General features: G+C 41.1%; 1 protein-coding gene across 3 annotated transcripts in view; it reads right to left on the minus strand.

Annotated features, from left to right (window-relative positions):
- TENM1 (teneurin transmembrane protein 1) overlaps positions 1-23,294 on the minus strand; it is a 575,853-nt gene that overhangs the window by 56,386 nt on the left and 496,173 nt on the right. For all 3 annotated transcript variants that reach the window (XM_055338409.1, XM_055338410.1, XM_055338408.1), the window contains one exon: positions 18,988-19,142. In XM_055338409.1, coding sequence (XP_055194384.1) covers positions 18,988-19,142 — 155 coding nt within the window. The remainder of the gene's footprint in view (positions 1-18,987; positions 19,143-23,294) is intronic.

Below are 23,294 nucleotides of genomic sequence, written 5' to 3' on the forward strand. Positions count from 1 at the left end.
TTCCTTTCGAGTCTCTGTTTCCTTTTTATTTTACATGTATTTAGGAAGTATCTCCTGTGTATCCAGTACTGTGGGAGACATGAACACAGAAGGCAAGACAACTAGAGAACAGACCAGGGTATCCTTAAAAAAAAAAATTGAGGCCAGGTGATAAGGCCATACATTCTGAGTGAATTCGGGAAGGAGAGGACCACTGTCGGTCTTCAGCAGGGGGAAGCGGGGTTCCTGTGCTCCTGAGAGCCAAGGCTTTGCCTGTAAAGGAGCCAAGGTCTTAGAAGAAGCTCCTGGAGTCATTCTGCAGTTTCTTCCCACTGAGAAGTTGCAGAAACTTGTCTGTTGCAGGTTGTTAATATTATAGTATCGGCTCCACAGAACAGACCAAGCTTCCAATTCCCTTTGGCATCTAAAGCAATTTACAGGCCAGAAGTATGACTGCACAGCTTTTATGAAATGGTCTGATTTCATTGATCAGCCACTCCAAGATTATGTTTTCATTTCTGTAGCTATCACTAAGCCTCCTTTCTGGTATAATATTCAGGAAGGAACTATTAAAAAATTGCACCATGGAGATGTTGAGATATAAGTGGGCAGGGTTCTGAATGGCAGGAGAAAATATCACAACTCATGATGGCTCGGCTCAAAAGTTCATTTCAAGTTAGACCAGCATTCCACAAATTGTCTCTCTTATCTTAACTCTGTAATGTTTCCAAATGATAAGGATACTAATAAGAGCAGATGGCCTAATGAACATTTAGAGGAAAGATTTAACTGGTCCTATTTTCATTAGGCCTCCAGTGTGCTTCTGGGTTTTGCCCACCACTTCCCTGTGTGTGATACAAAACAGCACGCACTCAACAGATGGCCCAGCTCAGGCTTCATGCTTCCAGAACTCTGGAGACTGGCCACCTGACCACTTACCATGTGTACAGAATCATTTAAGGAAGCAAGCAGGCTGCAGACTTGAGCCTGAACAAAAGCAAAAAATGGTGATGAATATTGAGTACCCGAGCTTCAACAAGAGGGGAGTCAGAATCACTCTCGAAAACACGCCGTGCGGCTCCGGTTGAGGTTTCCCAATAACACCTTCTTTATGGATTCACGAATGATGAAATCCTCTGTGGCAAACAGTCCACTCCAATTAACGTTTCATCCAAACCGTAAGCACAGCTGAGTGGCTCCGGCAACAAGGACGTGGAAATCAAACACCCCATTGCACGGCGGACTCGTTACTAAGCCACCGCCTCGCTGCTCCAAACTCACCCCTTCGGACGTTGCTTCGTGGGGCAGGGGTGGGGACGCTGCTAACCGCCTTTCTCTTCTGCCAGCTGCATTTCTGATAGGTCTCGACAAAATGGGAAACCGAGCGATTCTGGAAGGCTGGCCGGGGGCGGGGGGCCTCGTTCCCTGCTGCTCGCCTTCTGTTCCCGCCGGGGCTCCCCGCCCGGGCAGCCCGGTACGGCGCAGCCCACTGTGCTTTCCAGCTCCCGTCTATGCTCCGAGCGTCAGGCCCGTCATGCCACCTCCGAGGCACCAGAGGCAGCTGCAGGAGTGGGTGCCACGTCCGTGGATGGAATTCTCCAGCTTTCTAGGTCCGGTTCCTGCAGGTATTATTTCAGCCTCTTCTTCCAGTCCTCTAAAACCCGGGCAGCCCATTCCCGAGATTAAATTCTCTCTGTTAAAAACACTACTATGGGGATCCCTGGGTGGCGCAGCAGTTTAGCGCCTGCCTTTGGCCCAGGGCGCGATCCTGGAGACCCGGGATCGAATCCCACGTCGGGCTCCCGGTGCATGGAGCCTGCTTCTCCCTCTGCCTGTGTCTCTGCCTCTCCCTCTCTCTCTCTCTGTGACTATCATAAATAAATAAAAATTAAAAAAAAATTAAAAACACTACTGTGATTTCTGTTTTTGTTTCCCCCCCCCTCTGGCTGGAGTTTGAGACAGCGCCAAGCCTCTTACAAGGACAGAGGAAGAGCAACACCCATCGTGAGCCGGTGGTGATGGAAAACTGGTAAAGGCGAACAAGAACTGGCAGAGAACCAGAGGAGTTATTAGTCACCAGCATCTTCTGCATTACCTGCTGGCCTGTGAAGCTGCCATGTCCAGAAAACATGCATGTGACATAAATCCACTGCGCCTGGACTCTAGGGAGTTGGTTGTGACTGGCTTTATCCAGAGCTTCTCTGGCTGTCTGGAACTGCCATATTGTCATTATTCTCTAGAAACTTTTCACTCTTGTGATTTCTGAGGAAGTTTTCACGATGGATCATGCCACTCTCCCACATGCCTTCTTTGGGAGACAGAATTCTGCACTAAATGATCTAGAAGGTTGGCCCATGACAACATTCCCTATGTGCTCAGAGTTTACTTATAAATAATAACACTTGCTTATAAGTAAAAATACATTTATTACTAAATACCTTTTATATTCCCTCTTGCTTGTCTCCCTGTCAGACATTGGCATTGCTCCTTCAGAATCCCCTTATGTAGCTCAAGGTAAACACCTCTCAACAGGTGTGGCCTCTTAGTAAATGTTTTATATGTTCCTGTGCTCACTTTCCCGAATATACTAACCTTTGCATGGAAAGATGACACTCCTGATGACAGCCAACAGAACTTTCTCTGAATTGTGTTTCCATTTAACAAAGATGGGTTGGCAATGACTCATATACTCTCCCTTCCCATAGTTACTAGAGAGCGCAGCTGTGTTCAAAGGTATGGTCTGAAATATAGTTAGGCCAACTGGCTTATGTTAGGACTTAGCCCAGGATGTTGGCTGTATCAGCCCTAGATGCTAACCACTGAATTTACCAACCAGATATTTCCGTATCTTAGAGAGTTTCAGGTTTATCTCAGGTCATGGCGCCTGCCAAGCAAAATGTGTGGAAGACAGAGTGGTTCAAAAGTAGTTTGCAAGCTTTGCATCTTGTGACTCTCCCTGAACTTTGAAGATGCTTTTCCTCTGGTGCTTAATAGTTTTAATAAGAGCTAACGTGCCATTGTCCTTTGTGTGGAAAGAGGACACTGCTGAGGGAGTTTTATTTATGTGATAAATTATGTTTTCGATATAGCATTGAGCACGGTACTTGACTTTTATTTTAAGGCCCCTGACAACTCTGGCTATTTGCTTGTGTGCAGACATTTCAGCAGAATTTGGATATGCTGGAGTTGAAGATGTTGGCCTGCTGTTCTCCACTTCTTATATAAACAACCCGAGCTGTCGCTTTGGAGGGAGCAATGCAAATATCTTTGATAATAGGTTATTATTCTCTGATTGTGATTTTTCCTTAGAGGTGCAGGCCTGAAAAATGCAGTTAAAAAAAAAGAGTATATAAATGAATTTGGAGAAGGGAAATGATATTTAAAGGAACTCTGTGTACCATCTTATTGCAATGGTTTCCCCAGTTTATTATTTTGTTAAATTTGGGTTTTTACGTATTAGAATCTTTAAAAACTGGTTGACATGCTTGGGACCTGAATATCTTCGTAAAACAGAAGGGGCACAGGATAGACATAGCTACTCATATGCTAGACTTGCTTCAAAAATCCTAGGATATACTGCTTTTTTCTTATGAATATGTCAGCCTTATAACTTCTTTCCTTTTGATTTCTCACGTAGCTGGGAGCCTCTTGTTTTGTCTTGGGAGAGTCATATTCTCCATATTGACCTAGATAAACTCTGTCTCCTTACTTATCTACTCTCATATTTATTTTTTTGTGAAGTTGACCTACCTAGGATGGCTGCAGGCCACTATACAGAATGAGCTGCTCTTTTACCTTTTGATTTCAAAGAGATGGAAGGTGATCTAAAATCTATACACATCAAAATCATAGACATATGAAACTCACACTACATTCCAGCCTTAGCTCCATAGTCAGCATGACACTTTTTGGAAGTTGAAAGAAAATGAAGGATTTGGGGCACCACTCAATGACTACAGTGAGCATTCTGTAGGTGATCTAGATTTGTGCCACATCAGCATTAGGCAGATGAAGCGTTCTGTGAAGGTTACAGCAGGCTAAGACCAGTGTCTGGAGCACATGCTTGGTTACAACCCATCAAACTCATCTATAGGTATGTGCATGCCTCTTTTGCAGAAGGCACACTTGTGTACAAGGGACAGAAGGGAAGATTTCAACGATTTCTATAGCAGTTCCAAACTTCTTGGTCCTTTTGATCTTGGTTTTGTAAATAAGCAGTTCAATTTTCTGTTATGTGGATGGAGGGTCAAATACTACTGCTACTCGCTTACTGGGCATTATGAACCAGGTACTTTGCTAAGTGATTTATATACATTTTCTCTCATTTAATCCTCACAACTTCCCTATAGAGGAATATAATATCATCATTGCCATTTATAGATAAAGAATTTTTCCTGGGGGCACACATCTAGCAAGTGGTGGATCTAGGATCCAAACCCAGGTAGTCTGTGTTCCCAACCACTACGCTTTACTGACTTTTTATATTGGTATAACTATGAAGGAGAGTCTACCCTAGAGGCCTGAATTTGTCTCCTGCACTCTCTGTGAAAGGCTTAGAGAAAAGTTTGGCTCTCCCTTCCAATTCCAGAAAGTATTCTCCTACATTTCACAGGGCGAGGAGAGTAGTTTTGAACTGAACGAGCAATAAATAACATTATCCAGGAATGCATTTAGATTAGAGACTGATAACCACAGATATTACAAAATCAGAATAACCACCTTGCAGACTTATTTTGTTCTTGTGTCCTCCCATTTTAGCAAGTGCATGATGAATCAACAGAAAATATTTCCTGAAGATGCCAATTAACATCTTACATCATCCTTTATATTTGTAAAGCAGCTCATACTTTTCCAAGTGCTTTCACATGAAAAAAAGCAAGGACACTTAATCAACAATTGGGTCATTTATTGAATTAGCCTTCATAAGGAGGAATAATTAACCAGCTCTAAAATTCTAGTGTTTGTTTTCCAAGTGTAGTGCTGAATCTGAAATTATAGAGAAACCTCTTTTGGGTCAACAAGTAGACAAAAATGATTTATTTTTTCTATACTGCCGTATTTCAGAGGAGGACAGAATAAATGATTCAAAAATAGATGTTCTTTTTCTGGAATATAGAAATGGCAATGAAAAGTAGTGTTTATTTAGCATCATTATGCAATTTCAGGCATAAACTCAAACGGATCACTCATTTACAGGTGAGTAATGTGGAGAGCCACTAGGGACTCTTAAAGAAAATTTTTTTCAATGATTCTTGGTGCTGCTATCAAATCTGAACAACATCACCTGCCATCTCAAGCTCTGTGACAGAATAATTTGATTGCTATTTATATTGAGGTTTCTGCCACCTTCTTTCCATATGCCACCCCCCAAACTGGTGTGGCAGATGAACACATAAAAGCCACGGTTACCTGTAAGGCCACATGACCTCTCTCTTCAGTTCTGATCAGCACCAACGATTTGCAGTGGCAAGTGGCTTTCAAAAGCCAAAGTTCTTTCACATTTGTTTTCTTGTTTCACTATCACAACAGCCTTAGGAGACAACGTGTGTTTTTATCCTATTTGATACTGTTCAGGAAGCTCAGACTCCGAGACCTTTAGGAATGTGCCTGAGGACACACTGCTAATAAGTGGCAGAATCTGGACTCACACTCAGGATCATCTGTGCTTTTTCTACTAGACATGCTTCCTTGGTCAAAAGGAAATAGGTGATTAGAGAACATTAGTAAAATATGCCCCAGTAATCCCGAAGAAAAGAAAATGTTCCAAGCTTATAAACACATCTGTTAGGAAGTTTGCTCATTTTTAGTAGCCATCACTTTCTATTTTCAATGCTTTCACACTTAGAATTACTGATATATTGAGGTCTTTGAGAAGAGTGTGGCTACATTAGCAGTGCCTTCCTGCCGTAGTTGATGTAGACTGAGCTCCCTCTTTACCCTGTAGAGACTAGCACTTCCCCCACTCTCATTTCTACATTTAGAGTATGAGCCTTCGGATCTGCAGGAGGGACTGGCTGTGACTGATGGGGATTGACTGCGTGCACGTGGCTCAATGAGTAGAGCAGAACATTGCTGATTTAGGATGCTTACATTTGGACTGCTGCAACAACCAATTGCTGAGTAGGTAGATTGCTGCACAATTGATGGTGTCCAGGCGTGAGAACAGTGAAAGAAAATGGGAAAATCCATCGGAAGTTTGGGCTCTGAATTTTTTTATCATAATTGCTGTGGAAAAACCTCATACGGTTAAATTTATCATCGTGACCATTTTTAAGTGTACAGTTCAGTAGTGTTAAATGTATTCATGTTGTTTGCAACAGATCTTTAGAACTTTTTCATCTTGCAACACTGAAACTCTACCCGTGAAACACGAATTCCCTCTCCCCACCTTCCTTTGGCAATCACCTTTCGACTTCCTATTTAAATGATTTTGATTACTTTGGATGCTTCCTATGAATGGAATCATGAAATATTTCTTGTTTTGTGATTGGCTTATTTCACTTTGCATAATGTCCTTGAGGTTCATCTATGTTGTAGTATGTGACAAGATTTCCTTGTTTGAGGCTGTGTAATGTTCTGCTGAACACACGCACCAGATTTCGTCTATCTTGGTGCGAGTTTTAATGGTATCTGACCCTTTAGTTGGTAGTCACTATAGAAGTGGGTGCTTCAGTTGGTCAAACTAGCAATGACCAAACAGAATAAAGTAAATGGTTGGCACAAGGGCTACCACATAACTTTTTTGGTTTCATTTTACTACTCCCTGGGCCTCGTTAATCCGCTGTTTGAACCATTCTCCACTCCTAATCTCTTATCCCTTCTGTCACCTTTCTTTTACTCCCATCCAGCTGTGCCTGCTATCCAGTGGTATTGCTGGCTCCTGGCAGAGGTGTTTACAGGTATCTCAGAGAAGTTGCTTTTACCTTCTCTGTCTTGCTGTTTACCAGCAACTCACTCCTCCCAGAATTCTACCACATATCCCTCTGTCTGAATTATCTGGAATGTGGTCACAGACCTCTTCTCTGCTTTGACAGTGAGACAGGTTCCATAGTCACTGAAGCATTGAGAGAGTGTGGTTGGGGGTGGAAGTGGTGAGATTTTCATCCCTGGTGGCAAGAACTTTTAAAATAAACTTGCTTTTTTTTTTCACTGGGAGATCCCTTTATTCAAGCAAACTTATTATAATTCAGATTTTCTTGATTCCCTACAGAGCTTCACAAAATTTAGAAGTCTGTCTCTGCAGGGAATTTTACTTATAATGGCCTTCATTTGAAAGATCTAATTCTGTTCCCTTTCAGTATGCACGTGGGAGAGTGATGGAACTGCACAAAGAAAGGCAGGTAACCCCTGAAGAACTTGAGTTTCAATATCATCTGTATCACTCAGGGTGATGGAGGACATTCTGTAGACATGAAAGGGTTGGCAAGGAAGAGAGGAAGAGACAATGAGAAACATCAGGCAAGAGTTGAAGAAGGGAAAAGAAGGTGCCTTTACTGTTCAAAAACGACTATTTTTGTTTTTCCCCCTTTTTTCTCCCCTGATTGCTGTAATTTTTCATGCCTGGATGTTATTATATATGTATTTTCCAAAACAACAGAAAATGCTAAATCCACTTGTATAAAGTTGAATTGACATGTAGATTTTGAGAAAGAGGCTTTATATTTCCCTTTCTATCCAGTTGTGGTTAGTTTATCTGAAGCTTGCAAAAAAGTCTAAGGACACTAGAAAATGGCTTTTTCAGTTATGCAGAATGTGGAAGACAAGCAGGGAAGGTAGAGGTCTATTGCCTTGTGGTGGGGCGGGGCAGAATGTAATGCTGCTGGTGGACGAGAGAGGGAAAAGTTTTGTTTTCTCTGTTAAGGAGAATGACCACAGAGAACACCAATACAAAGTTACTAGAGTCCAGATGAGTGAAGGGACTGTAACATGGCACCTAACTTCTTTAAATTGAGTTCAAGTTTTCTGGCAAGGAAGAATGACCTCTTAGAGAGAACTTGCAAATGGGTTTTTAGAACAAATTTTTTTTGTGATTGTTGAGAAATAGCGGGCAGTAGAAGATGGGCCGTAAGATTACAGGTGGGTAAGCACAATTCTGACTTCAAGAAGAATCAGGAGATGTGCCTTACAAATTGCCTGGAGGAAACCTGATGTCCATTAGGAAAAGCCCCTCAAATGTGTTATTAAGTCACTGTTTTTTAGTTCTTAGAGGAGAAAGTGAGGTTTATGGATACTATGACTGGAAACAAATTATGTTCAGGGATTCTTATCCCCTTTTAAATAGTGTTACCAGCTTGCTAAGGTTTCTTTGTGGATAAGTTGAAGAAAATATAGATGAAGGTGGTGGCTTTCAAACTTGTTTTGACTGTGACCCTCAGTAAGAATTATATTTTACACCATTATCCAGGATATACAATTGAAATAAAAGTTTAATGAAACAATACTTACTCACCCTCACTACACATGATGCACTCTGAGGTTTTATGTTCCGATTCTTTTCTTCTTAAAGCTGGTCATAGGCCAATATATTTATTTCCTGCTCCATTATGAATCACAATCCATACGTACTAGTTCAAACAGATGCGTTCACAATCTAACAGATAACTAGTCTAGTGGTGCCACAATTTCATCTTGGCCTATTTATCCATCAATATTATCATGAAAGAGATGACATAGAAGCATTCATCAGATCCATAGGTGACACAAGGTTGGGAAGGATAATGAAGATATTAGATAATGGCAGAAGAATACCAAGATATGGACCGAACTTAATGAGATGGAATTGAATACAGACTAATGTAAGATCCTGCACTATGATGCAAATAACCAACTGTACAAGTACAAGATGAGGAGATGGCGATGAGAGACACATGAATTTTTAGCCCTCTGTAACCATATCATAGGTCAAAAGTGTCCAAAAACCCAATTTAACTTCAGCTGTGGCTTCTTAATCCATGTGCTTTATTTCCTTAGCATTTTGCAAAAATGCCTTGGGGATCGCCATGTGAACTACCATTGGGTGGGCATGAGCCTGAATAGGGAAGTTTCTGGGATATAATATCTTGTTTGAATCTGCTGTTTGCATCAGTTTTATAAATGGGGACTTATTTTATTTGAAGTAAATGTCCTTTGGCAAAAGTCTTCGAAAACCACCAGGCAAAATGAACAGAAACAGAGAATACAGAAAGAGGGTTGTGATGGTCCCCATTCTACCTCTGAGCTAGAGCACATTTGGATTATTTGATTCACTTCTGGAAACCTCACTTTCAAAGAGATATTAAATAAATTAGAATATGGTCAGAGAAGAGTAAGGGGAATGGCAAAAGACCTCAAAACCATGCCAAGTGAGGGGCAGTTCCATGAATCAAGGATGTGACCTAGGAGGCCTGAGAGAGTTGTTCACATATATTGAGAAGGCCATCATGTATAAAAGGCAGTTTTATATAGCAGTTTGGTGAAAATAATGTGGACTTGGGCATCAGATTGACCAGGTTCAAATTTCAATTCTGTCACTTATTGGTTTTGTGAGCTCGACCAAGTTACTTAACTTCTTTGAACGTTGTTTTTCACATTTGTTAAAAATAGGCAAACATAATACTTACTTGACTGTCATGAAGATAAGCAAGATAACATATATGAAAGTGCCCAGTATAGTAGTCCTTCATTCACTAATACATTTATTCCATAGAAAACAGATTAGATTAATAACACAGAGCCTCAAGAGTTTCAGTAAGACTAGATGGTGAAAGTTAAAGGAACACTAAAAAGTTGAAGTTAAAGGTATCCCAGAGGAGTTTTCTACTTAGTCAGAGACATTGAAAGATCGAGTGAGCAGCCTAGAAGAGGTAGTGAGTTTCTTGTCACAAGAGGCATTTGGAAAGAGGTTGGTTACTACATGGTTAGAATATTCTGGAGCAAAGTCCAGCATCAAATGATTGGGAGAAAGAGTAGGATTCCTAGTAGACTGGCTGAACAGATTAAATGCATGGGGCCAAAGTTTCCTCCTTCAAAGAACCAGTTACTGTCCTTCCTTCATAACCATGGATGATGCTTCCCTCCATCTGTTAGGACCATTTGACAAATGGATGCTTTTGGGAACCACTAGGAAGTATACAGAAGATCCAGTGAACATTTAGAAAGGACTGGTTACATCAAAAACCTCCCAAGATACAAAAGTCCAGGGCCAGATGGCTTCCCTGGGGAATTCTATCAAACGTTTAAAGAAGAAACCATACCTATTCTACTAAAGCTGTTCGGAAAGATATAAAGAGATGGAGCACTTCCAAACTTGTTCTATGAGTCCAGCATCACCTTAATTCCAAAACCAGACAAGGACCCCAACAAAAAGGAGAATTATAGACCAATATCACTGATGAACACGGATGCAAAAATTCTCAACAAGATACTAGCCAATAGGATCTAACAGTACATTAAGAAGATTATTCACCATGACGAAGTGGGATTTATGCCCAGGATGCAAGGCTGGTTCAACACTCGTAAAACAATCAATGTGGTTCATCATATCAGCAAGAGAAAAACCAAGAACCATATGATCCTCTCAATAGATGCAGAGAAAGCATTTGACAAAACACAGCATCCATTCCTGATCAAAACTCTTCAGAGTATAGGGATAGAGGGAACATTCCTCAGCATCTTCAAAGCCATCTACGAAAAGCCACAGCAAATATAATTCTCAATGCGGAAGCACTGGGAGCCTTTCCCCTAAGATCAGGACCACCACAGGGATGTCCACTGTCACCACTGCTATTCAACAGATAAAAGTCCTTGCCTCAGCAATCAGGCAACAAAAAGAAATAAAAGGCATTCAAATTGGCAAAGAAGAAGTCAAACTCTCCCTCTTCGCCGATGACATGATAGTCTACGTAGAAAACCCAATAGACTCCACCCCAAGATTGCTAGAACTCATACAGCAATTCGGCAGTGTGGCAGGATACAAAATCAATGCCCAGAAGTCAGTGGCATTTCTATACACTAACAATGAGACTGAAGAAAGAGAAATTAAGGAGCCAATCCCATTTACAATTGCACCCAAAAGCATAAGATACCTAGGAATAAACCTAACCAAAGAGGTAAAGGATCTATACCCTAAAAACTACAGAATACTTCTGAAAGAAATTGAGGAAGACACAAAGAGATGGAAAAATATTCCATGCTCATGGATTGGAAGAATTATCATTGTGAAAATGTCAATGCTACCCAGGGCAATTTACACGTTTAATGCAATCCCTATCAAAATACTATGGACTTTCTTCAGAGAGTTGGAACAAATCATCTTAAGATTTGTGTGGAATCGGAAAAGACCCCGAATAGCCAGGGGAATATTGAAAAAGAAAACCATACCTGGGGGCATCACAATGCCAGATTTCAGGTTGTACTACAAAGCTGTGGTCATCAAGACAGTGTGGTACTGGCACAAAAACAGACACATAGATCAATGGAACAGAATAGAGAACCCAGAAGTGGACCCTCAACTTTATGGTCAACTAATATTCGATAAAGGAGGAAAGACTATGCCCTGGAAGAAAGACAGTCTCTTCAATAAGTGGTGCTGGGAACATTGGACATCCACATGCAGAAGAAGGAAACTAGACCATTCTCTTACACCATACACAAAGATAAACTCAAAATGGATGAAAGATCTTAATGTGAGACAAGATTCCATCAAAATCCTAGAGGAGAACACAGGCAACACCCTTTTTGAACTTGGCCACAGTAACTTCTTGCAAGATACATCCATGAAGGCAAGAGAAACAAAAGCAAAAATGAACTATTGGGACTTTATCAAGATAAGAAGCTTCTGCACAGCAAAAGAAACAGTCAACAAAACTACAAGTCAACCTACAGAATGGGGGAAGATATTTGCAAATGACATATCAGATAAAGGGCTAGTATCCAAGATCTATAAAGAACTTATTAACTCAACAGCAAAGAAACAAACAATCCAATCATGAAATGGGCAAAAGACACGAGCAGAAATCTCAGAGGAAGACATAGACATGACCAACAAGCACATGTTGGAGGAAATGCTCCTCATCACTGGCCATCAGGGAAATACAAATCAAAACCACAATGAGATACCCCCTCACACCAGTGAGAATGGGGAAAATTAACAAGGCAGGAAACCACAAATGTTGGAGAGGATGTGGAAAAAGGGGAACCCTCTTGCACTGTTGGTGGGAATGTGAACTGGTGCAGCCACTCTGGAAAACTGTGTGGAAGTTCCTCAAAGAGTTAAAAATAGACCTGCCCTACGACCCAGCAATTGCACTGCTGGGGATTTACCCCAAAGATACAGATGCAGTGAAATGCCGGGACACCTGCACCCCGATGTTTCTAGCAGCAATGTCCACAATAGCCAAACTGTGGAAGGAGCCTCGGTGTCCATCGAAAGATGAATGGATAAAGAATATGTGATCTATATACACAATGGAATATTACTCGGCCATTAGAAATGACAAATACCCACCATTTGCTTTGACGTGGATGGAACTGGGGGGTATTATGCTGAGTGAAATAAGTCAATCGGAGAAGGACAAACATTATAGGGTCTCATTCATTTGGAGAATATAAAAAATAGTGAAAGGGAATAAAGGGGAAAGGAGAAAAAATGAGTGGGAAATATCAGAGAGGGAGACAGTACATGAGAGACTCCTAACTCTGGGAAACGAACAAGGGGTGGTGGAAAGGGGGGGTGGGCGGGGGTGGGGGTGACTGGGTGACGGGCACTGAGGGGGCACTTGATGGGATGAGCACTGGGTGTTATTCTATATGTTGGCAAATTGAACACCAATAAAAAATAAATTAAAAATATTTAGAAAGGACTGGTTATATATTGGAAACTGTAGACAAACACCTGAAAGTGTATGTCTTATGGACATTGGGTCAACTGCATTGTCTATGCACACAAAATGTGCATGTTCCTTGTGTATCTGCTATTGGGCTAATTTTGGGAGAGCATTAGGTGGGCTCTAGGGAGTAAGTCAGCTCTCAATTTTGCTATCACACCAACACACTTTGTCTAACTCCCAGTTCCATTCTAGTCAGGCATGAGATGGAAGTGAGTTACCAGAGCAGGATGATTCAAAAGCAGCAACGGAAATAAAGAGCCCAATCTCTTCATAATCAACTCATCTTCTGAAGTGAAGGGCCTAGTTGTTTATAGCAGTGCTTACAAAGGGCAGTTATGCTTCAGTTATACTGAGAATTCAGTTTCACATTTCAGTAAATCAAAAAAGGATATTGATTTTGAACAAATGGCTGATTTTATTGTCAAAGCAAATTTCATTTCTTGAGATGATTAGGTTTTATTAAACTATTTCCTAAGTGCCACTAAACACATATTCTGTGAATAAACAGCATATCCTTCAACCAAACGGCATTTGTCACCCACTAACTACAATGATATTTGGTCATCTCCGATTGTCACCAAAAATGTAGAAGTCAGAAAAATGCACACTGGGGGTCAGAAAGCTTGTGCTTGAATCTTGGCTGTATCCCTTCATAACTCCATGGTCATAGCACAATCCATAATTTTGACTACCAGTTTTCTCCTCTGTAGCTGGAGATGATTATACCTACTTCTCAAGGGTGGTTGGGTTGTGGAGATAAAATGGAACAAAATGGAACATTGTGAATAAGATGCTTAGCATAGTTCCTGGCACATTGTAAGCTCTTAATAAATGGTAGCTAATAAATATTAGCTTAATAAATGGTAGTAATTCTAAATAGTTAGAATTACTATAGGGAGGACATCATGATTTACCGAAGTTTAGGGAAGGCTATTGAGGATTAATTCTTCCCAGGGTTCAGATTTGCCTCAGAAAAGTGCAGAAGTCAAAAGCGAGGAAGAGAAAGAATGTTCTCCACATCACTTCTCAGTTTCCAAAGGTACTATGCTACCATGGATGAGCCTTCCCCTGATGAGGACCTTTTGGTTTTGAAATGCAGGAAAGTAACAAGGAACTTGAGGAGTTGGGTTACATTTCTGTAGAGCAACCTTCAGAGTTGGAGGGGACTTGGAGACAACAGTTGGTTCATTTCCCTGAGTCTAGAGAGGCTTATATTTCAAGCTGTCATAGATTGTTGCTATCCAACATTTGCTTTAAAAGTTTCAACAAGTGGGGACTCTGTAAGGCCTTTTGATAATGTATGATGCTGCCACACAGTCTTAGAGTCAGTAAGCTCCACATAAGGTCTGATTCAAATCTTCGTGTCATGCTGCAAGGCCTCTGTTTTCTCTCCTGTTTCTGTCAGCAGACTCTGTGTGCTCTCATGTAGACATTTGTCTCCACCCCCACCCATCAATATATTTTCATGTACTGAAATATGAAACTGAGCACTGTGTAAGCTCAGCTGGATCACTGTAAGTATGACTAGAAACAACTGGGGCTTTGCTCTTGGAAGGTGTTATGAAGCACCCGACTCAGCTTTCTTCCTTCTGGCTGAAGACAGCCCATGTTCTTAAGTATGGTCATGGAAAACACAGGTCCCCCATCTGCCACAGCTGTCTAAACAGATGGGGCAAACCCTGGCCATCGAGGCTGAGCATCTGGGCAGCTGTGCCACACACTGGCTGCCTCCTGGTCGACACTCTATGCACTCACTCAGCTGAGTTGACTCGGCGTTCGCCATCTTTGTCCACTTCTGCCACATCTGGGTGCGGATTTGCGCACACCTGGTAGCTGATCTGCTTTAGTGCCAGAGCCTCCCCTTCCCAGCCAAGTATCTCAAAAAAGTGATCTATTTTCACTTTCCCCATTTCCTCACCTCCCACTCTACCACTGCAATCCTACTCCAATTAATTAGCACTCTACCACAGGCACTCCTATCAAAGTCACGAATGCTGTCAAACCAAATGGCTTTAAAAAAAAAAAAAAAACTCAGCTTCTTTTATGTGACCTCTAAAGCAGCAGTTGTTATTAACCATTTCCTTCCTTTTGAAAAGCTTACTTCCCTTGGCTTTTTGACTGCCCACATTTCTGGTTTTCCTCCTACTGGTCAGGTCTTTCCGTCTAGTGTCCTTTGTGGCCTCCCACTCCTCAGCCTTCTCTTGAGCCTTCGGAGTCTGGTCTTACACTTTTTTTTGATGCCATCTCTTCCTTTCTGGAAGATCTCATGCACAGCCCTATTTGATGTTACCATGTGTGGATTGATAATCCCAAATCATCCTCCATTTCAGGCCTTGAACTTTAGACCCATTTCCAGTTGCCTGCAAGATATATTTGCCTGCATCGGCACCACATGTCCCGAACTGGGCCCATCATTCAACTCTTGCTTCTTCTCTTCCTATATTCCTTATATCTCAGAGAATGATACTATCATACCTATACTTCCATAATTCAAAAATTAAGTCCAATATAAAACATAGTGAAAGGGAATAAAGGGGAAAGGAGAAAAAATGAGTGGGAAATATCAGCAAGGGAGACAGAACATGAGAGACTCCTAACTCTCGGAAATGAACAAGGGGTGGTGGAAGGGGAGGTGGGCGAGGGGTGGGGGTGACTGGGTGACAGGCACTGAGGGGGGCACTTGATGGGATGAGCACTGGGTATTATTCTATATGTTGGCAAATTGAACACCAATAAAAAATAAAAAAATGAAAAAAATTGTTGGGTAAAAAACCAAAACAAAACAAACAAACAAAAAACAAAAATTAAGTCCATTCAACAAATTCTTTGATTTCAGCATCAAAGTTTCACTAATCTGTCTAGGCTTCTTAATCCATACTGCTGATACTTTAAGTTTGGCCATTATCCTTGCTTGCCTCTGTAACCTGCATAAAGCTGAGCAGCTTCATGGTCAGTGTCAGCAGAGTTGTGTCCCAAAGAAACATCATCTGAACATCCAAAAAACATTGCAAAGCCATTTAATTTGTACAGAAGTCTTTTGACAAGGTGCTGATCATTTATATGTATGTTTTGTCCCCATCACACCTATATTACTTTAACAGCCTCTGAAGTGGTCTCCCTACCTGTTAACACCATTTCCCTCCACTCAATTCTCTGTGCAATAGCTAGAATGATATTTTTAAAAAGTACTTTTCTGCTTAATGTTATTATTGACTCCCCATTGTCCACTGGATAAAACTTTGCCCTGCCGTCCCCACTTACCTATAGCTTCATCTCTCACTACTTTTCCATATACTTTGCACCACACTGTCCTTTTGGGATTGGTAGACTTGTTAACTGTGCCTGCTGAGCGTTATGCTATGCATGCCCAAAGAACATATAGTCCACCTTGGCAGACTAGTTGGATACAGTTTGACAAGAGAACAGATTACATATCGAATGTGGTGACACTAAATTTTAGCAAGAGAATCAAACAACAGTGAGGATTAGAACCATCAGGGAAGTGTGCCCTGGAAGGTGAGGTGTGAGGAGGATGGGGAATGGGATTTGGAGCAGCAGAGATAATTCCAGACTAAGGGAATGGGATTATGAGAAGCAGACCCCTAATAAAGGTGGAGGGTCATAATCTGGACACTGAGGTAGAGATCATTACAGACTCATTGTTTTGTGTCAGCCTAAGAGGAAAAATTCTAATTACTCTTTAGGGTGCTTTAAGAACAGAACAGGAAATAAGCTGCAAAGAAAGCTGCCAAATAATTTGGACACGAAGCCTGCTTTCTCTCCCAGTCAGCCTTGCTAATTTCTAATACCCACCTCCCATCCTGCCTCACTCAACTCCCTATCCATCCCCAAAACTACTGTTTTTTTTCTTTTTAAAAGATTTTGTTTATTTACTTTTTTGAGAGAGCCAGGATGGGCTGCAGAGAGGGGCAGAGGGAGAAGGACAAGCAGCCTCCTTTCTGAGCAAGGAGCCAGACTCGGGGCTTGATCTCAGGACCCTGAGACCATGACTTGAGCCATAGTCAGATGCTTAACTGACTGAGCCACCCAGGTGCCCCAAAACTATTGTTTATCCAAAGCTGAAGTTGTGTAAAGGGAAGGGAGGACATCAGGGAAACTGAGGCTTGGAATGAAATGCCATAGGGAAAATGTGATTCGGTTTCTTGGTTACCAGGGCTCCTTTTCAATGGGCTACACGCTACATCTCAGCCTGAAAGGGATAGGTAGCATTTATTGTGGCAATTATGGCTAGCAAATGCCATGTGAGAGAGAACCCTTCTTATGGCGATGAGGATCATATGTTTGCTCTATTTAGACAAAGAATTCTCTTTTGAGCATAAATTTTCCACACAGAAACAGAGAAGTTGTTTAGACTTGACTGATTGCAATACTAAGTGTCCTATTTTAAGTTAAAAATATCCCACAAGTGAATCATATATGTGCATCTTCTCTCTTTCGTCCCCCTCCTCCACAGAAACACATTCACACCCTTCCTTACTGCCATAAATAATGCTCCTTTTCCTTGCCTTCTGTGGGATTTTGCATCATGGAAAGTTAGCCTGCTCTACAACTTGACAGCCTGATCCACTCAAATCTCTCTGAAGAATGGTTCATTCATTGGGCCAGTTTTCCAGGCCTTCCCAGTTCCATTTTATTTTTGTAGTTGACTATAATTGACCACTTTCTGCATTTCTGGGGTGAGGTGGGGGCACGGAGAGAAAAAGAAGCCCCCTAAATAGGCACATTTCTAGTATTTTATAGCCGTGTGTATGTTTGGGGGATGGAGATAAGAGGGGAAAATAGAGCTAATGACTAAAGCAAGGTTTCTGGATGATGTGTTTACGTAATTTACCTTGTGATCCTAGGTTTCAGGTGGTACAAGGAATGAAACAACAGGAATGTCCTGAGTGTGGAGGGTGTATCACCGGTTGCCTGCCCATGCAGCAATCCTCCATTCCTTGCCAAGAGAAGCCTATTTTGGTTCAAGAATTAGGTGGCAATATGCTTAGGGAAGGTGACCCAGTTCCAGAGGGTCTGAATCCATTCTGGTGATCCCATATCCCCTTTTGCCAGTGACTGGTGGAGGCAAGGACAGTGGACCCCATTCTTCTCCGTGTGACACAAGAAGGAAATCCACTGGCATCTTTCTTACCTCTGATCATCTCACTGTGTGAGATCAGGAGACTCTATTGTTGAAACTATTTAGATACGTTTCATTTTTTTGTATATATTTTTTTATTGGAGTTCGATTTGCCAACATATAGCGTAACACCCGGTGCTCATCCCGATACGTTTCCTTATTTGAAGCCAAAACCACCCTCTCTGATACACTCACTAACCAATCCTAAAATTCTCAACTTCTACTCTAATTCATTTAAAAAGATGATCTAATAATCTATTTCACCAGAGTCACAGATTCATGGACTAGTAGAGCGCGAAAGCCCCTTAGAGGACTGCCTAGTCTATTTCTCTCGTTTTACATACCAACCTCTTGTGTCTGCAGACTAAGGAAGATGCCCACAGGGTGCTGGAATTGTGCTGGATGCTCTGTAATCTCTCTACATGTCTAATCCTGATTTTCTACAATTGTGGTAAAATCAGAATTTTCGACTCAGCTGAAAGTTACGCTGAATTTTCCCCTTTGTTCTGACAAAGAGCTTTCCTAAATAAATGTAAAATAGATCTCAGAGGGGATGTTGCTTCTACTTAAGACTTCCAAATGCCCTAAAGATAGCTGTTTACATACACATGAATAACAAATCATGCTCACATGTGCATTACAAACGATTTCTAAGGACTTCCGTCAGTGCTTTTCTGAATGTGAGTTACCATACGTAATATTTAAAAATAACGAAATTATATATCTCAGAAAATACACAATAAAGACTGGCCTTGCCCTCCAATTGATTCAAATTTCAGAGCCTTCACTCCTGTTCTAATGCCAATATTCCACCAGCATTACTCCCAAGTGAGTTTTTCTGAGGAAAAAAAAAAAAGTAACTTACAGAAAGAGAAACTTCGGCTATCTGATGTTATAACAGATACACCAGGCTTCCTTTCTACCTAATTTCTGTATGAGAAAATTGTTATCCATTTCCATGATGCCAAATGGTGATAGCACTTGAAAGGCAGCGGTGCCTACCTGAGTGATGTCCATTCCTGAGTCACAGCTCAGGGGCTGTGTGGAAGTCAGACCATTTGAGCCGATTACAGTTGTGATCACAGCTTTCTCATCAATTCTCCGAATCATGGTCCCATCCACAAAGTAAATGAATCCATGCCTATCAACTGTGATGCCTGTTGGGAAAGAGCAAATGAGCATCAGTAGTCTAGTGGGCCACATTTGCACCAAGATCAGTATTTTGAAAGAAGCCACAGAAATGGAAAAGCATTTTAAAGACATATGGATTCAATTTTGCTCAGCACAGACAAGACAGTAATGGGAGAGGTTTGTTCGGACACACATTCACTTCTTTGTGTATTGAGAAGAAATGATAAAATGTAACATGAGGAAATAAAGCCAGGTCTAATTATTTTGTGTTGTCTAGTTTTACATTGCTACCCCCCCAATACTTAATTACCCCCCCCATAGAAAAAAATCTTCTTTAAGACAAATGAGAAAAGACAGGGGAGGCAGGGTATTTTACATTTCTTTTAGGGTGCAGAGGCATAGGCCACCACTTATTTTCATAGTTGCATTAGAAATAACTGACTTGGAAAGCATTAAAGTTATTTTCATCAATTCACACTCAACTCACAGAGACTCTGTAATAATTCTGATAAACTGGACTGAGTTTTTTCTCTGTATTACCTATTAAGAGGAGTTTGGAGAGCAAAATTATAGTGTCACAAAGGGAATGGTTAAACTTCTAGAAAAAAATGAAAGCCAATAAAATTCTCACAGTAGTTTTTACACATTATGTTAATTACAGCCTAGTGTTTTGGAAAATATATAATAGCAGTTACAAGGCTTGGGTTCTAATACTGAACACATCATTTACAACTCCTATGTGATTTTGAGTCATTCGTGTCTCTAAATTTTAGCCTCCTCTTCAGTAAAATATGGAAAAGATTATCTGCTTGTGATATTGTGATTTATAATAAGAAATATATATTTGGCCTTCGTTCCTGTTTTTAGCACAAAGCTGCTAAAACTCTGGAAATTTCCAAAATGCCAAGAGAGATAAAGGTGTCTTTTATTATGCTAATGAGGTGGTTTTTGGACTGCATCTAAAGATGGGTTGGTTGCCAGGAGAACCATTTATGAACAGAGGGTTGGAACTTTGAGTCTCTCCCCCAGACTCCCCTGTGAAGAGGAGAGGGGCTGGAGACTGAGTTCAATTACCAATGGCTAATGATTTAGTCAATCATATATATGTAATAAAGCCTCTAGTAAAAATCTAAAAGGACAGGCTTTGGAGAGCTTCCAGGTTGGTGAACACATGGAGATCTGGGGAGAGCAGTGTGCCTGGAGAGGGCAGGGAAACTTCATACCTTCTCTCACATACCTTGCCCTGTGTGTATCTTCCATCTGGCTGTTCCTGACTTACATCCTTTTATAATAAATCAGTGATCTAGTTAGTAAAAGGCTTCCCTGGGTTCTGTGAGCCCCTCTAGCTCATTAATTGAACCCAAGGAAGGGGCTGTGGGGCCTCCAGTCTATAGCTGGTCATCCAGAAGCACAGGTGACAACCTGGACTTGAGATTGGCATCTGGAGTGTTTGTGTGTGTGTGGGGGGGGCAGTTTTGTGGGATTGAGCCCTTAGTCTGTAGGATCTGACACCTTCTCTGGGTAGATAGCGTCAGAATTTAGTGAAACTATAGATTACACAGCTGGTATCAGAGAACTCCTTGCAAGTGGTGTGGGGTGATCCTCCATCCATGCTGGAAATTGGTCTCAGAACATTGTCTACTGCCTTATCTGAGCTAAGGTGACCAACTGTCTCCGTTTGGGACTGAGGCAGGGTTCAATTTTAAAACTGGGACAGTTCTGGACAAACTGGGATGAGTTGGTTACTCTTTGCCTAAGTTGTTATAAATATCATATGAAATAATACATTTAAAAGTGTCAGACACATATAAAGAACATATGGCTCAGCTCCTGCTTCCCTCAGTGCTTTTGATAGTGCTCTTGAAAATAACCACATGGCATTACTTTAAAACCTGTCTACAATTTAGTCTTTTCCTCTCTCTCCTTTATCCAGACCTTGTGAAACACTGAATGTATATTAAAGTTAGGAACATCTGTGATAACAAGCATGTCCTTTTGGCGTGTGCACACATACATTCACACACACAATCATTTTCTGGGTAAAGAGTGAACTTAAAGCCAATTTATAAACCCAACTTAATAAACTGCTTTTAGATGAACTAATTTATTGGCAGGAGGTTAATATTAAGACTTGGTTTTACAGTGCATTTTGATTAATCCTGATGTTCTTCATGAAGTATTAATCCTTAATATCTGGAAAAGTTACAGATTCATTTTAATTTTTCCTGAATACCTCTAAATTCATCTATGTTCTGAAGAGTTCTTCAAGGAAACCAGCATGTCTGCACAAGGGGAAGTTCATGTCATTAAGTCCCTTTTTCATTTGTAGATGCATAAGGACCTTTAGGGAGGTTTTTAAAAAGACTTTTAAGATTGAGCAGGTCAAAGGATGGTGGCACATGAGCATTTCTTACAACTTCAGAACATTTGGACTGAGGATGAATCAAGAGGGACCTCTGATTTTCATTATTTTTTTTGGGGGGGGGGCAAAATCAGTTTCTCGAATGCCTAGTATTTGGTCTGCTTTGTGGCAGGCCTATGATTACCTTCTCTGATCTCTTTATTAAATATCAGTGAGGGCAGCCCGGATGGCTCAGCGGTTTAGAGCCACCTTTGGCCCAGGGTGTGATCCTGGAGTCCCAGGATAGAGTCCCACATCAGGCTCCCAGCATGGAGGCTGCTTCTCCCTCTGCCTGTGTCTCTGCCTCTCTCTCTCTGTGTGTCTCTCATGAATAAATAAATAAAATCTTAAAAAAATATCAGTGAGTGTGAAATTTAAAATTTCGTTGTGATAAGAGGATGGACAAAAAATCAAGACTCAAGTCTGGAGAGAGCAAGGCTGAGAGTAGCTCCACTTGAAGTGTTTAAAATCATGGATTATTTGCCAAATACATACTGCATGTCACTGTGCCAAGTTCTGTGAAGGCCAAAGTACAAAAAATCTAAGTGCACAGAAACTAAGAGGAGTATACCAGGAAAGTGTTGCTCTAAGTAGGAGGCAGGACATTTAGAGATTCTAATCCCTTGAAAATTGGATCAGATTTACAAAAGGTATAAATAAATGTGTCCCGACAAACTAGTATGTTTGGGGAAGTCCTTACATCTTTATATGGACACTAGGGAGGACAATTCTGTTGCTCTGACCACTACATTTCTCACCTCTATCAGAGGGTGAAGTGTGTACTAATCTAGGGAGGATAATCCTGGACTTTACATGAATTTTCACCTTTTCCAAAAAAAAAGATTATTTATTTATTTATTCATGAGAGACATACAAAGAGAGGCAGAGACACAGGCAGACAGAGAGGCAGGTTCTCTGCGGGGAGCCTGATGTGAGACTGGATTCTAGGACCCCGGGATCACGACCTGAACCAAAGGCAAACACTGAACCACTGAGCCACCCAGGTGCCCTGGCTTTCCACTTTTAATTTTTGTTTACTTCTAAATACTGTGAACTGCTCTCTCTCTCTCTCTGTTCATGTCAGTTGAGTTCCACAGATGAGGCTTATTAAGTACTCACTGTTGGCCTTCAGGGCTTATTTCACCGATGGTAGGATATTCTCCTTTCATATATTTGTGTAGTGATTTGTTTTATTGTGGCCAAAATTCCAGCAGTTTCTGTTTTTCCTGAGACTCTTTAATTAAATTTGATTGGGTTATACTTATGTTTGGAGTGGAAAAGGAAATAGTAGAAAAGTCTTTGAGGGGCTGTGTGACAGATGTTTTATTAGTGCATCTAGGTATATTTTATATGTACATATTTTCATTTCTTCTCATTTTCCTTCCCCAACCAACCAACCAATACACACACAAATAGATTCCCCAAACAATTAGTTTCAGAAACTCTTCACTGGTGAGGTTTAAGAGGTGTGTGATTTTCACTGAGGTTAAAAACCAAATTGGAAATCCCAGGCAGGAAAAAGAGAATTATTTTTGCCATTACTTGGAAGGTGGTGGTCTCCCCTCCCATAATGAGTATTGCTGTAGCCCAAGGATGTCGATGATGCAGTCAGCGTGATCTATTACCGTTTGTTGGGCTGAGTGGGAGAAGGTGGCACATGCCCTGTATATTTTAAGCTTTATTTTCCAGAGATTGGGACGTGAGTGAGTGATTTCGGAGCACATAAAGCCATCTGGGGCTAGCAAGATCTGCAGATGCAACTGACTTTTATATTTTG

Source organism: Nyctereutes procyonoides, unplaced genomic scaffold, assembly GCF_905146905.1.
Source record: "Nyctereutes procyonoides isolate TBG_1078 unplaced genomic scaffold, NYPRO_anot_genome, whole genome shotgun sequence".
Taxonomy (NCBI): Eukaryota; Metazoa; Chordata; class Mammalia; order Carnivora; family Canidae; genus Nyctereutes; species Nyctereutes procyonoides.